The sequence below is a fragment of the Mesocricetus auratus genome, unplaced genomic scaffold, assembly GCF_017639785.1.
Source record: "Mesocricetus auratus isolate SY011 unplaced genomic scaffold, BCM_Maur_2.0 Super-Scaffold_100008, whole genome shotgun sequence".
Lineage (NCBI taxonomy): Eukaryota > Metazoa > Chordata > Mammalia > Rodentia > Cricetidae > Mesocricetus > Mesocricetus auratus.
In genome coordinates this window covers 36,959,767-36,973,553 of record NW_024429192.1, presented here as the reverse complement: position 1 = coordinate 36,973,553, position 13,787 = coordinate 36,959,767, and the positions used below count along the sequence as shown (strand labels likewise).

The window sequence follows — 13,787 nt, the reverse complement described above, 5'->3', positions numbered from 1 at the left end:
TTCCTTAGCTTTCTAGCCTCCTTGAGCCCTTTTGACATAGTCTTGTTTATTTATTTGAGTGCTTTCTCTTTTCTTTTCTTTCTGTTTTTTGTTTTTGTTTTTCGAGACCGGGTTTCTCTGTGTAGTCCTGGGTGTCCTGGAACTCATCGGAGTGTTGAGATTAAAGGCATGTGTCATACTGCCCACTTTTTAGTACTGTAAGACATGTTTTTGGCACTGCAGGATGCTAATTTTGTTAGTTAGACTGTTGCTGTGATATACTTATGAGAGAAATAATTTAAAGGATGAGAGATTTATTTTACCTCACAGTTTGAGAGATTTTAGATACTGCTTTTTGACTGTGACAAGGTAGAAACATCATGGAGGAAGGTCATGGTGGAGAAAAGCTGTACTTGTCAGGACAGTCAGGAAGTGAAGAGGAGTAACAGAAGTGGTCCAGGGCCAGAATCGCATTCTTCAAAGCATGGCCCCGGGAGATAGTTCCTTACCTGGGCTTGCTGTCTTTCCTCTGCTTTCTAGTCGTCTGTTGAGATTGGGAACCATCACTTAGTTAAGTAATGGATTAAGTCAAGCCTCATGGGTTAATCTCTGGAAACACCCTTACAGACGCCCAGGTCTGCTCTGCTAATCTCAGTGCAGTTCAAGTATATGAAACTGTAGTAAGTGCTTTAGAGATACTGTATTTTCACAAGTGAAGAATTACAAAGAAATGCTTTTTAATACAGAAAAGCAATAAGTAGGAAGTCACTGGTACGCAGGAAGATTAGCTATCCCTTAGTGATGTAAGCTATTGATGTTAGAATTGTGGTATACTTTCTTCAAATTTATTCTATCCTCCTGACTTAGGCTTTCTTCTCATAGAAACACTCATGGGGAGGAGGGTGTTGGTAATTGAACCTAGGGCCTTATGTACATGCTATGCCGGTACTCTGCTGCTGAACTTCGGCCCCTTGTAAGTGATTACTGTATGTTATTTAATACTTAGTTATTTATACATTTTAGGTATTTACGTTGTAAACAAATGATTTCTAACTTGTTGCATATCATTCATTAATTTATAAAGTTTAACTGCCATGAAGTTATAAGGTACTGGGTGCAGTAGACAGAAGCCTGTAATCCCATCTCAAGGGAAACAGGAGAATTGCCACAAGTTTGAGGCCAACATTGGTCTGCTTAGTAAGTTCCAGGCCAGCTAGGGCTATATAGAAAGACCCTTTCTCAAAAAACAGACAAAAAAGAAATAAATGTAGTTTGAAGAAGACCACTATATAGACAAATACTATGATATGGTACGAGTAATATAAATAATTTAAAATAAATGTGCTAAGCACTAACACATGGAGAAAGGAGTGGCTTCAAGTAAGGATGATGCTATTGAAGATAATTTTCAGACAAGTTCAGAGTATTTCATAAAAAGAAATACAGGGAAGAGCAGTCTAGGATGAAGAAATAGTATATAAAAATGGCTAGAGATATAAAATAATGTAACATGTCTGAAGAAAGTTTAGTAACTCCATAAAGCTGAATTATAGAATTTTAAATCTGTGGGTGGTATGAAACATTCCTTATAAGTGATGAATGCCATTGTTGTATTTTGGATATTCTAGTTATGAATAGCTTTGTGTGTTACATAACTGCATTAGATAGACTAGAAGGGGAAGAGACCAGGCAAAAGCATAGTATTTTGGAAGCTAGTGTGATTCTTTATTTACCTGACTTTATGCTCATGAGAAGATATTTTGAAAACAACTGTATTTAATTGAAATCTTCAAAACCGTTAGAGTATTTATGTAGAGCAGTAGACAGTGCCTCTGTTGGTTGATTCAGGTCCTCTGTACATTTCAGTTAAACTAACTGTTTTCTTGTCCTGGTTTCAGATAACAAAGTTGTTAGCTGTACAGTCAGAGGATGCCCTTGCTCAGTCACCATTGTCCAAACTCAGAGGTTCAGATTGCTGGAAGCTTCCTAAGGGGGTAAACTTACTTTTAAAGTACATCATTTTGTTTGCTATGTCTACAATATTTTAGTAAATAAATTTTATTTTCTTATGTGTCCCTTTTGATTTTCTGTGTAACTAAAGATTTATAGTAGCTTATGTCTGATATATGTTAAAATAAAACTTGGAGATTAGGATCTTGGCCCTCAGTTTAAGTATACATATGCATGGTTGATTTATGAAATTTTTGAAATTTCAATCTTATTGTTATAAAAACAAATCATTTTAAAGTTTAGTGAAATCATTTTATCCCTAATTTTTTAAAATTAATTTGTTTGAAAAGGTATCTCCTTTTTTTTTTTTTTTTGAGACAGGGTTTCTCTGTGTAGTCCTGGCTGTCCTGGAACTCGCTCTGTAGACCTCTTGAATTTAGAGATCACCTGCTCTGCCTCTTGAGTGCTGGCATTAAAGGTGTGTCCCACCACACTTGGCAAGAGGGTGTCTCTTAGCTGGAGCTTTAGCTATGTTTCAAAAGATACTCTGGGGGCTGGAGAGGTAGTTCAATGGTTGAAAGTATTAGTTATTCTTCTAGAGGACTTGGGTTCAGTTCCCAGCACCCACATGACAGCTCAACTGTCTTTAACTCCAATTCCAGGGAACCCAATGCCCTCTTCTCATGTCTGCAGTCATTAAGCATGTATATAGTACACAGATGTACATGAATACAAAATACTCGTATATATGAAATAGATGAACCTTAAAAAAGAAAGATGTTTTAAAAAAGATTATGATTATATATCTGGACTTTAATATTATCTTGACTTGTTATTAGTGTAGGGTTCTGATGTTCTGATAATTAGTTACCTATAGTAGCATTTTTTTACTTTTGCTGTTTGAGATAAGGTCTGGCTATGTTGCCCAGATAAGGATGCCTTCTCTCGGCATCCTGAGTGTCTGGGACTACAGACATGCACTACTGCACCTGACTCAGCACTTCTTTCTTTTTTGGCAGTCTCACAAAGTAGGCTAGACATTCTTTTTTTCTTTTTTTTAAATGTTTATTTTATTTATTATGCATACAGTGTTCTGCCAGAAGAGGGAACCAGATCTCATTACAGATGTTGTGAGCCACCATGTGGTTGCTGGGAATTGAACTCAGGACCTCTGGAAGAGCAGCCAGTGCTCTTAACCTCTGAGCCATTTCTCCAGCCCTGGGCTAGACATTCTTAAACTCCCGGTTTCAGCCTCCTCAGTACTACTACCGTGTCTTGTTTTGCTGTATGTGTATGTGCATGTGCCTTGTGTTAATGAGTGTGGGGGTATGGATACATGTGTATGCAGAGGCCAGATAACAACTTCACTGGTTCTTTCTCTGGTACTGTCTACCTCTTTTAAAAGACAGGCTCACTCACTGGCCTGGAACTCACCAAGTAGGTTAGGCTGGCTGCCTAGGGAACCCAGAAATCCCCTGGTACCATGATTGCAAATACCACCCCTCCTTTTTGAAAATGTGGGTCCTTGTGTTTGCAAGGCAGGCTCTTTCCCTACTGAACTATCTCTCCAGTTCCTTGGTCATTTTTTTTTTTTAAGTATAACTAATTACTTACTTGTGCTTGAAGTAACTTAGGTTGTTTTTCTTTTTTTGTAGTAGGCTTGAACCTAAGGCCTTGCACTTTCTTTTTTTTATGAGATTTTTTTATTATTATTTTATTTTCCAGTTTAAATTTAGATAAGAAACGAGGTTGCTTCACAAGTCAGTTCCAGGTCCCTCTCCCATTCCCTCCCCTCCTCCCGTGCCATCCCCCCAACCTCCCCCCCCTGTTATCCCCTCATTCCCCCAGGGAGGGTAAGGCCCTCCATGGGGGTGCCCATAGTCTGTCATTTCATATAGGGCAGGGCCTAGACCCCTCCCCAAGAGTTCAGGGTGAGAGTGCACCTCACATTGTTCTATGGGAGTCCAAAGTCCGTGTGTATACTTGGGATGGGTACTGATCTGCTGCCCAAGGCTCAATAGATTCCCTAGGCCTCCTCACTGACACCCAGATTCAGGGGGTCTTGATCAGTCCCATGCTGGCTTCCCAGGCTAATGCCTGGGATTCAAGAGTTAACCTTTGTCTGGTCAGCTGTTTCTGGGGGTTAAACCAGCCCAGTCTTAATCCCTTTGATCATCAGTCCTCCCTCTCTGTTACTGGCTTTCTTGAGTTCAGCTCAGTACGGCCTTGCACTTTCTAGGCAAGTGTTCTACCACTGAAGTATACCCAGTCCTTTTCTTAACTTTAAAAAATTCAAGACAGGCTCTTGCTAAGTTACCTAGGCTGCCTTGAACTCACACTGCAGACCAGGCAGGCCGTAAGTTCTTGATTTTCCTATTGCAGCTTCCCAATCAGCTGGGATTATAGACTCAAACCACCAGGCCAAGTCTGAGTTTCTTAAAAGTAGAATTTTTCTCAGATTCCAGTTTATTTATTTGTAGCTGTTTTAGTTCTGGGACTACCATACTGCTACAGACCAGATGGCTTAAGCGTGAAAACTATTTTCTCACAGTAGTGAGTCTGAAAGTGAAAGATAATGGTGATGGCAGAGCTGGCTTTACTTAAGTCTTCTCTCCGTCCACGTGGACAGCTGTCTTACTGTTCTTGCCACTTCCTGGTTAACACTTCCTGGTTAACACTTGTTTTAGTCACTGTTGTATTGTTTGGAAAGACATCATGACCAAAGCAACTCTTAGGAAATAAAGCATTTAACCAGGGACTTGCCTACACAGCGGATTTCAGAGGGTTAGCTATCATCATGGCAGGGAGCAGGGATCATAGCTTCATGCATGGTACTGGAGCAGTAGCTGAGAGCTACATCCTGATCCACAGGCCAAGAGAGGCAGATAGAGACTGGGCCTGGCGTGGGCTTTTGATACCTCCAAGCCCACCCCAAATGACACACTTCCTCCAACAAGGCCATGCCTCCTAATCCTTGTAATCCTTTCAAACAGCTCCACTCCGTGGTGACCAAGCATTTAAACATATGAGTCTATGGGGGCCATCTCATTGAAACCACTACAGTATACATACTTGAATCTCTTGTTTGTTTTTGTTTTTTAAAAAATAGACCAGTAGGATTAGCATTCCAGCCATACAACCTCAATTTAACTTTCTTATTTTTTGAAGCAGAATTAGAATTTATTATGAGATTTTAAGGAGTTAGGGGCAAGGGAAAGAAAGATGCTCAGGCTTGAGAATGTCTTGGTTGTAGGAGTCTCAAAGGATAATCACCCAACATTCATTACTTTTCTTTTGTTTTTACAAAACAGGGTTTCTCTGTATTGTTTTGGAGGCTGTGGGTCCAGCCTGGCCTCGAACTCACAGAGATCCGTCTGCCTCTGCCTCCTGAGTGCTGGGATTCATTACTTTTTAAAAGGCTTTATTTCATGTATAGTAATTCTGGATGATAGGATTTCAACCTATGATTTTTGTACAGGCTGGCTTTTTTTGTCTTTTGTTTGCTTATTTATTGTTGTTGTTTTTTTAAAGGTTTTATTATATATACAGTGTTCTGCCTACATGTTTGCCTGCAGGACAGAAGAGGGTACTAGATCTCATCATAGATGGTTGCAAGCCACCATGTGGTTTCTGGGAATTGAACTCAGGGCCTTTGGAAGAGCAGCCAATGCTCTTAGCCTTTGAACCATTTCTCTAGCCCGTTTATTTGTTTTTTGAGCCGGAGTCTCTCTATGAAGATCTGGCTGTCCTGGAACTCACTATATAGATCAGGCTAACCTCAAACTCACTGAAATATGCTTGCCTCTGCCTCACAAATGCTGGGATTAGAGAGTCAACCACACCTTAAATTACAGCCACACCTGGCTGTAGGGACTGTCTTAGTTACTGGGATTTCCCTGCTGAAGCCTGGCCTCAACAGCTACTGACAGGTTTTACCATATTTTACACACTAAATCCACTTTTTAAAACTTTATTAAATACATTACATATTTAAATTTTTTATTTGTGTGTATGTATGTGTGCATATTGCTCTGGTTCATGCATGGAGGTCAAAGGACAATTCTCAGTGGTAGTTCTCTATTTATTATAGGTTTATGGATTAAGCTCAGTCTGTCCGGCTTGTCCAGCAAGTGCTAGACTCTCTTATCAGCCTTTTCACATACTTTGTTTTTTTATTGACACACAAGAATTATACATATTTATGAGATAAATTCTGACTTTTCAATACATATATATGATTAGATTATGCCTGTCTTTTACCTTAAGTATGCTTCTTTGTGTTGGGAATGTTAAAAATCCCATCTACACTAGGCATATGGCACATACTTTTAATCCTAGCACTTGGGAGGCAGACATAGGCAGATCTCTTTGAGTTTGAGGCCAGATTGGTTTACAGAGTGAGTTCTTGGGAAGCTAGAGCTACATAGTGAGACCCTGCCTCAAATACCAAAAGGAAACAAACAAAACAAAAAATCCGTCTATGAGCCCAATTAATTAAAATATTCAACTTTGTCAACATAGGCATCTTACTGCGCTATTGGACATTAGAAGCAATTTCTCATGCTGAATTGCATCCTAGGATCCATTAATTATTTATTGCTTCATCTCTCATCCCCTTCACAGGATCTGGTAACTGCTATTCTATTTTTCGCTTGCTCGAGATTGCCTTTTTGGTGTCTACATGTATTTTTTTTTTTGATAATTCTGTAGGACTTCATTGTATGAAACATCAGATGGAAATACTGCTGCAGCAAGCATCGTGTATGTGCATGAAATATGGAGAGCCATTTTTTGAGTGTGACCTTTTAGGAAATTGTTTATTAAATTTCAGTAAATACTGCGAAATGGTCTCAGAAAATTTGGACCAGTTTATGTTGCTAACAGTGAGAGGATTGATTTCTCTACAAACTTAACAGCTCTAGATAGCATCACAATAATGACGGAATTTTGGTGGTCAGGTTGCCTCGATTGAGAACTGTTAATGTGATTAGGAAAGCACACCTCTGAGTGTGCCTGTGAGGGAGTTGCCAGTAATATCACAAGGATTAGTGAATGGATTAGTGCCTTGATGGATCCATAGTTTGGTGGCATTACTGGCAGATGGTGAAAAGTAAGAGGTGGGGGTTGGTTGGAGAAAGGTTGCTGGTGATATTTCTTGGAAGGCTTCACGTCCCCCTGGCTTTTACCTGCCTTTTTCTGTTCATTCCACCACACCTTCCCTGATCTGATAGATAGACATTTCTGAAACCTTAATAAAAAGAAAGAATTCCTCTCTTTAAGATGTGTGTCAGGTACACAAAGTAATGGATAAACGCACAGTAAAATGGTTGCCATTTGGAAGGTAGAAAAGTAATCTTGTTTGTTTTGCTTTGGTAGTGGCACACTGTAGCCCATCTTCATTTGTTAGAAACATCTTTAAGCCTGTTGTCCTTGTGTACATCTGGCATCCCCTTCTCTTCTGTGACAAACTACAAGAAGTCATGGGGTAGTCTCAGCTTACTGTGTGTGGCAGAATAGCCTTTCTTCTCATTATGCTCCTTTGTAGGAACCATTTGTTTGGCTCAGGTTGGAAGAAAGAGCTAGAGGGATTATGGTTTTGTTTTTCCAAGGTTAGTCATCAGACCCTACTTTGAATAAAGAAAAAAGGGTTATTTTTTTTCCTGTGTGTGTCTGTGCATGATGGGGCATACACGTGCCAGAGCGTGCATTCAGAGGTTGGAAGACAACTTTGTGGATGTTGTCTGTTCTTTTCTTCCTCTTTGATGAGGGTGCTGGGAATTGAACTGAGGATGCCAAGCCAGTGTAGCAAGTGCTGTTACAGAGCCATCACAGCAGCCTGCTGTGCCTTGAGTTCAGTGTTTTTTTGTTTATTTTTTCCAAAACATTGTCTCTCACTGTGGCTCAGGGTAACCTAGAACTCACCATGTAGCCCACACTGAAAAATAACTAGATTTTAGAATGTGAGCCACCTTGCCTAGTTTATAGTATTAAAATTATATTAAGATACATTTCTGCCATTAAAATTGTATAGGAAGGATCATTTAAAAGTGTGCACTGTTCTTGTAGGACCCAAGTTCAGTTCCTACCACCCAACATCAGGTAACTGTAATTCTGGGGAAACTGATGCCTTTGTCGTCCGTGGGCACCTACATGACCATGGATATACCCACACAGAGATGCATAATTAAAACATAATTAGTAAATTGCCTTTTAAGCTCATATAGCTCCTTAATTTCTCATCTTTTTATACAAGGACATTTTTATTCAAAGATAAATTGTATGCTGAACATATTTTCTCACATACTCCTTTTTCCCTCTCCCTCTTCCCTTAGTCCTCTTTGTTCCCCTAATAGTTTCACTTAAACTTTCATATACATGATTTTGTATATCTGTATAACATCTAGGAGTGAGTAAAATCATATGGATAAAAACATGATTTTTGTCTTTCTGTGATTGACTTAATTTCCTTAATGTGAGTATTAAGTTGCATCCGTCTTGCTTCAAATGATATAACTTTACTGATTTCTTTTGGGAGGTGCAGGGAGGAGAGGCTCCCTGACTAGGAATCAAACCTGTGCCACAGCAGTGAGAGCCCCGAATCTTTATTTTTAAGGCTTGTTTATTTATATTATGTATAGTTTTCTGCCTGCATGTATGCCTGCAAATCAGAAGAGGGCACCGATCTCATTACAGATGGTTGTGAGCAATGCTGTTGCTGGGAATTGAACTCAGGACCTCTGGAAGACCAACTGGTGCTCTTAATCACTGAGCCATCTGTCATATGGTGGCTACTAAGAAAGCTGGATAGTATGGGATGAAGTGTCTAGGTTAGTACCAGCTTGATTCTGCCACGTTCTATGACTCAGTCATGTGGTGTCTCCAGTAATAGATGTTACCATCGAGTTTTTTTTTTTTGAGACAGGGTTTCTCTGTATTGTTTTGGAGCCTGTCCTGGAACTCGATCAGTAGACCAGGCTGGTCTCGGACTCAATGAGATCCACCTGCCTCTGCCTCCCGAGTGCTAGGGTTGAAGGCGTGCACCACCAATGCCCCCGGCTCTACCATCGAGTTTTGTAGGGTAACCAGGAGCAATGGCAATACCAGCAATGATTGCTTAGCCTGAAGGAACAGATGTATTGCAAACCCCCAAGGTCATTATAGAAAATGGGTAGAAAGTCAGGTGGTAAAATAACTACCAGGAGACATTGTCTTGTAGGCAGAGCAGAGAAATTGCACATCTGAACTCAGTGGGGGGGGGGGGAGAGAGAGAGAGAGAGAGAGAGAGAGAGAGGGAGGGAGGGAGGGAGGGAGGGAGGGAGGGAGGGAGGGAGGGAGGGAGAGAGAGAGAGAGAGAGAAGAAGAAGAAGAAGAAGAAGAAGAAGAAGAAGAAGAAGAAGAAGAAGAAGAAGAAGAAGAAGAAGAAGAAGCTGGGGTAAATATGATCAAAATATGTATGAAATTCTCAAAAATTAAAATTTGCTTGACTTCAAAGAAGCCTTTTCATTTCATGAGATCCCATTTGTCAGTTGTTGATAATTTCTGAGTGACTTTTTTCTCTTTCAGGTTTTATATATTTTCTATTTTGTGTGTGAAATGTTTTGACTAGAGTATGACATCTCCATTCTTGTTTTGTTTTGTGTTCTAAATGCCTTCTGTACCTAGGTGGTCATCTTTCCCCTAGATCTAACTACTTTTCTTCTATGATTTTATTAAAAAATGTTTTCTAGCTGTTAGTATGAAGTCTTCTTTTATGTTAATTATTTGTAGATTTGATCTTTTCACATTGTCTCATGGATCCTGGATAGATAATGTTTTAGACATGTTTTTTCTTAATGCTTAAAATTTTAAATAACATTTGTGTGTTTGGTGTGTGTACACATGTGTTGTATGTATTGTGTGTGTGTGCATGTGCTACAGCATTCATATAGATGTCAGAGGAAAACTTGGGGCAGTCAGTTCTCTCCTACCACGTGGGCTCCAGGGATTGAACTTGGTTTTCAAGGCTTTGGTGGCAAAGGCTTTATTCAGTGCTCCTTCTCCCCAACCCTTAATCTTTTGTTGTCTTTTTTTCATCAACACTTTGATAATGTTTAACTTTTTAAATCTTTTGGGATTTTTTGAGATAGGGTTTCCCTGTGCAGCTCTGGCTGTCCTGGAACTCAGGCTGGCCTCAGAGATCCACCAGCCTCTGTCTCTTGAGTGCTGGGATTAAAGGTGTGCGCTATCACCGCCTAGTGATAGTGTTTTATTTTAATCTCTGTTCCCTGTCCCATAATTAGAGGAAAGAATGCTGTCAGTCAGCTCCCACAGTTCCCATAGTGAAAAAAAAACCATGGTATCAAAGGTTTGTTCACTTATATAACTGTTTTTCAATTAGACTTAGAAGCTAAACATACGATTTTAAAAAGAAAGTGGTGCATGCTGGGTATCCCAGCCACCACCTATGCCTAGACATCAGCTATGCTTGTGAGAGTGGATCTGCTGGAAAAACTGAAGTAGGGCAGGGGAGAGCAAGGGAGGTCTACAGGGTTGGGTGATTTTGTAGCTTCTAGAGACTCTATTACCTGAGTAACCTTAAGGAGACATTTTTACCATCAAGCTAGCTGAGGCCTCTCCTCGTGTTTCTTCACACGCCTTTAATCCCAGCACTCGGGAGGCAGAGGTAGGAGGATCTCTGTGACTTGGAGACCAGCCTGGTCTACAAGAACTAGTTCCAGGACAGCCTCCAAAGACACAGAGAAACCCTGTCTCGAAATATTCCCCCCCACACAAAAAAATAGTTGACTAATTGCTAAACTACATTTCCTTATTATCCTATATATTTAATAATAATAACTTTCAAGGGCTAGAAATTTTCACTATATTGTTAAATGAGCTGTATAGGTACAATACATTGAACAATATTAGAAATGTATGTACAATATGTTTTAACAAAATTAATCTCAAATTTGTATCAATATTCAACATTTGTATACAATATATAAATCCAGTATAAGATATTTAAAACTAATAGTTGCTTTTTAACAGTGGGTTCAGTAATCTACTTTTTTATCTTATATCTTTATCTTTTAGAGTAGATTCAACAATCTACCGTTATTATCCTATCTTATCTGTATTTCTCTTTTTTTTTCAAAACAAAAATCTAGCCTAGAAAACTATGCCCACATTCCTAAAAAATGAATTATGGATGTCTGTCTTTGTTTAGCATATGGTTACAAGTTGCTGTGGATAATGATCAGGAAAAAACGCTAAATAAAGGAGATTAGATTCACGGTTCTTGTTTAGAAAAGAAAAAAAGGGGAAATGATGTGGAATAATGCTCTTGTACACTGTAAAGATTTGCCACTCATATTGGTTTAATAAAATGCTGATTGGCCATGTGACCAGACTACGAGAATTCTAGGAAGAGTAAAAGCAGAGACACAGTTGACAGCCAGACACAGAGGAAGCAAGATGAGAATGCCTTACTGAGTGAATGTACCAAGAGATGTGACTAAACATAGATAAGAATGGGTGAATTTAAATTGTAAGAGCTAGTTAGTAATAAGCCTGAGAAATAGGCCAAACAATTATAATTAATATAAGCCTCTGTGTGTTTATGTTACTGAATAACTGTGGAACCCAGCAGGACAGAAACTTATGTTTACACAACCCTGCTTTCCTGGCTTATCCCAAAGCAGCTGCTTTGTATCTGGGTAGGATTGTGCAATGTTTCTGGGTCCCATTGGAACCACAGCTGTGGACTGAGTCACCAAAGCGGGCTGCCAAGATCTTCATCCTAAAGCCCCTACATAAGTAGGACAACCCCCAAGTCATTGGGGCTGCCATTTTTTCCATGCCCCTTAAACATTTAAGAGTTTAGTGACACATACATTTTGTTCTTATTCAGCTATCAAGACCATCCGTCCTGAAAACTGAAATACAGTATCCATTAAATAATAGTTCCTTATTCTCTGCCCACTCCAGCCTCACTCCACTGTCTATAAATTTGGTTATTCCAATTTTGTGATTTGAATGGAAATATCCAATATTTGCCTTTTTTTGCTGCTTTATTTCATTTAGATTGAATGCCAAGATTTGCTCGCATTGTAGCATGTTCCTTCTTTTAAGAAAATGTTTCCTAGGATAATCTCTTAACTCACTATGTAGCTGGGGTGCCTTGTGATCTTCCTGCCTCCACTTCCTGAGTACTAGAGTTACAGGCACGTGCCATTATTTCAACTAATAAACCAAGTTTTTAACTTCTAGTCATAAGAAACCTAAACCCTGAGAAGGGGTCTTGCTATTTCTCATGCAGCAATTCACAAAGAACTTTTAATCTTATTTAATCTGGCATGTAATACTTTTGCATGTTAGGCAAGTGTTGTACCACTGAGTTACTTTCTTAACCTTTTACCATTTCCTTCTGACACAGTTGCAATTATTATTATTGTTTAAGCTTTGTAATCTCAGGCTTGATTTTTGACTGATGTTAATATTTTAAAATGTCTTCTTATTGTTTTTGGTATATTTGTATCTGAACACTTGGAAAAAAGCAGGTGTTTTGTAGACTGCCTTTAGTTTTCTCTGTGTACTACTAAGACTGTGGCTGGGGGCTGGAGAGATGACTCAGTAGTGAAGAGGACTTGATGCTCTTGCAGAGGGCCCAGGTTTGATTCTAAGTACCCACATGCTCACAACCTTTTGTTCCTCTAGTTCCAGGGGACCGGTACTGTCTTCTGTCTTCCTCAGGCCCCAGGCACTCATGTGACTCACAGACATACTTGTAGATAAAACAATCATTACACATAATATAAAAATTAATAAGTATGAATTTGACTGCCTTGAATATCTAAGTAGAAATACAAGTCCTTTTAGTAATATTATTATATTTGTTATCAAAAATTTTTTAAAAATTTTTTTGTAGTGGACAAGAAGCCTAAGAAATAAAGTCATCTGTCTAGACCACAAAAACAAAAAAGGTGTCCGTGGGCATCCTGTCACTTCTAAGGCATCACCAGAAAGGTAAGATAGGTATTTATGTGTGACATAGAATGACTTTATATAGTGCATAAACAGTGTGACCAGGAGTGATTATTTGATGCTTGTTGAGCCTCAGCATTTAAGATGAAGGATTTGAACTCAATGTCCTCTAAGATTCCTTCTAAGCTTTAACTCTGTGATAATGGGTTGTCTTTACTAATTGTTTTGTGCATTTGGTACATCTTGACAAGCTTTAGCTGACAATGTAAGGATTATTTGTGATGATAATTCTTGATCCATATTTGTCGTCAGTGTTTCAAAAGGTATCATTCAGGATCTTCACCCTCTAGGGATATTCTAGGTCATATTCCCAGGGTGACTAATGTTTAGTTGGAGGGTGTCTGCCTAGTGTGTTTGGAGTATAAGAAGCAATCATAGTACCAAGATCATTATAGGTAAAGGCCCTGTCATTATGTCTTAGGGTTACTAACTAGGTTACATCATAAGTTCGTGTAATGGAACATTGTGACCAAAGCCAATTTGGGTAAGAGGACTTACTTGGTTTATGCTTCCATATTGCTGTTCATCATCAAAGGAAGTCAAGGCAGGAACTCAAATAGGACAGGAACCTGGAGACAAGAGCTGATGCAGAGGCCATGCAGTGGTGCTGCTTACTGACTTGTTCCCTATTTGCTCAGCCTGCTTTCTTAAAGAACCTAGAACCACCTTCCCAGCAGTGGCCCCACCCACAGTGGGCTTAAGCTTCCCACGTCAACCGCTAAGAAAATGCCCTACAAGCTTGCCTGTAGTCCAATCTTGGGGAGGCATTTCTCACTTTAGGTTCCCTCTTCTCCAGTAACCTAGCTTGAATTAAGTTGATGTAAAATTAAACAGCA

At 39.3% G+C, this 13,787-nt stretch overlaps 1 protein-coding gene across 17 annotated transcripts in view; it reads left to right on the top strand.

The window, feature by feature from the left end:
• The window catches only part of Senp7 (SUMO specific peptidase 7), a 130,188-nt gene that overhangs the window by 16,290 nt on the left and 100,111 nt on the right, over nucleotides 1–13,787 (top strand). For 7 of the 17 annotated variants that reach the window (XM_040750679.1, XM_040750686.1, XM_040750680.1 and 4 more), the window contains exons 3-4: nucleotides 1,878–1,973; nucleotides 12,836–12,933. In XM_040750679.1, coding sequence (XP_040606613.1) covers nucleotides 1,878–1,973; nucleotides 12,836–12,933 — 194 coding nt within the window. Of the gene's footprint in view, nucleotides 1–861; nucleotides 953–1,877; nucleotides 1,974–12,835; nucleotides 12,934–13,787 lie in introns of those variants that run through there. The other 10 variants (XM_021229930.2, XM_005074824.4, XM_013116890.3 and 7 more) reach the window with 4 other exon arrangements.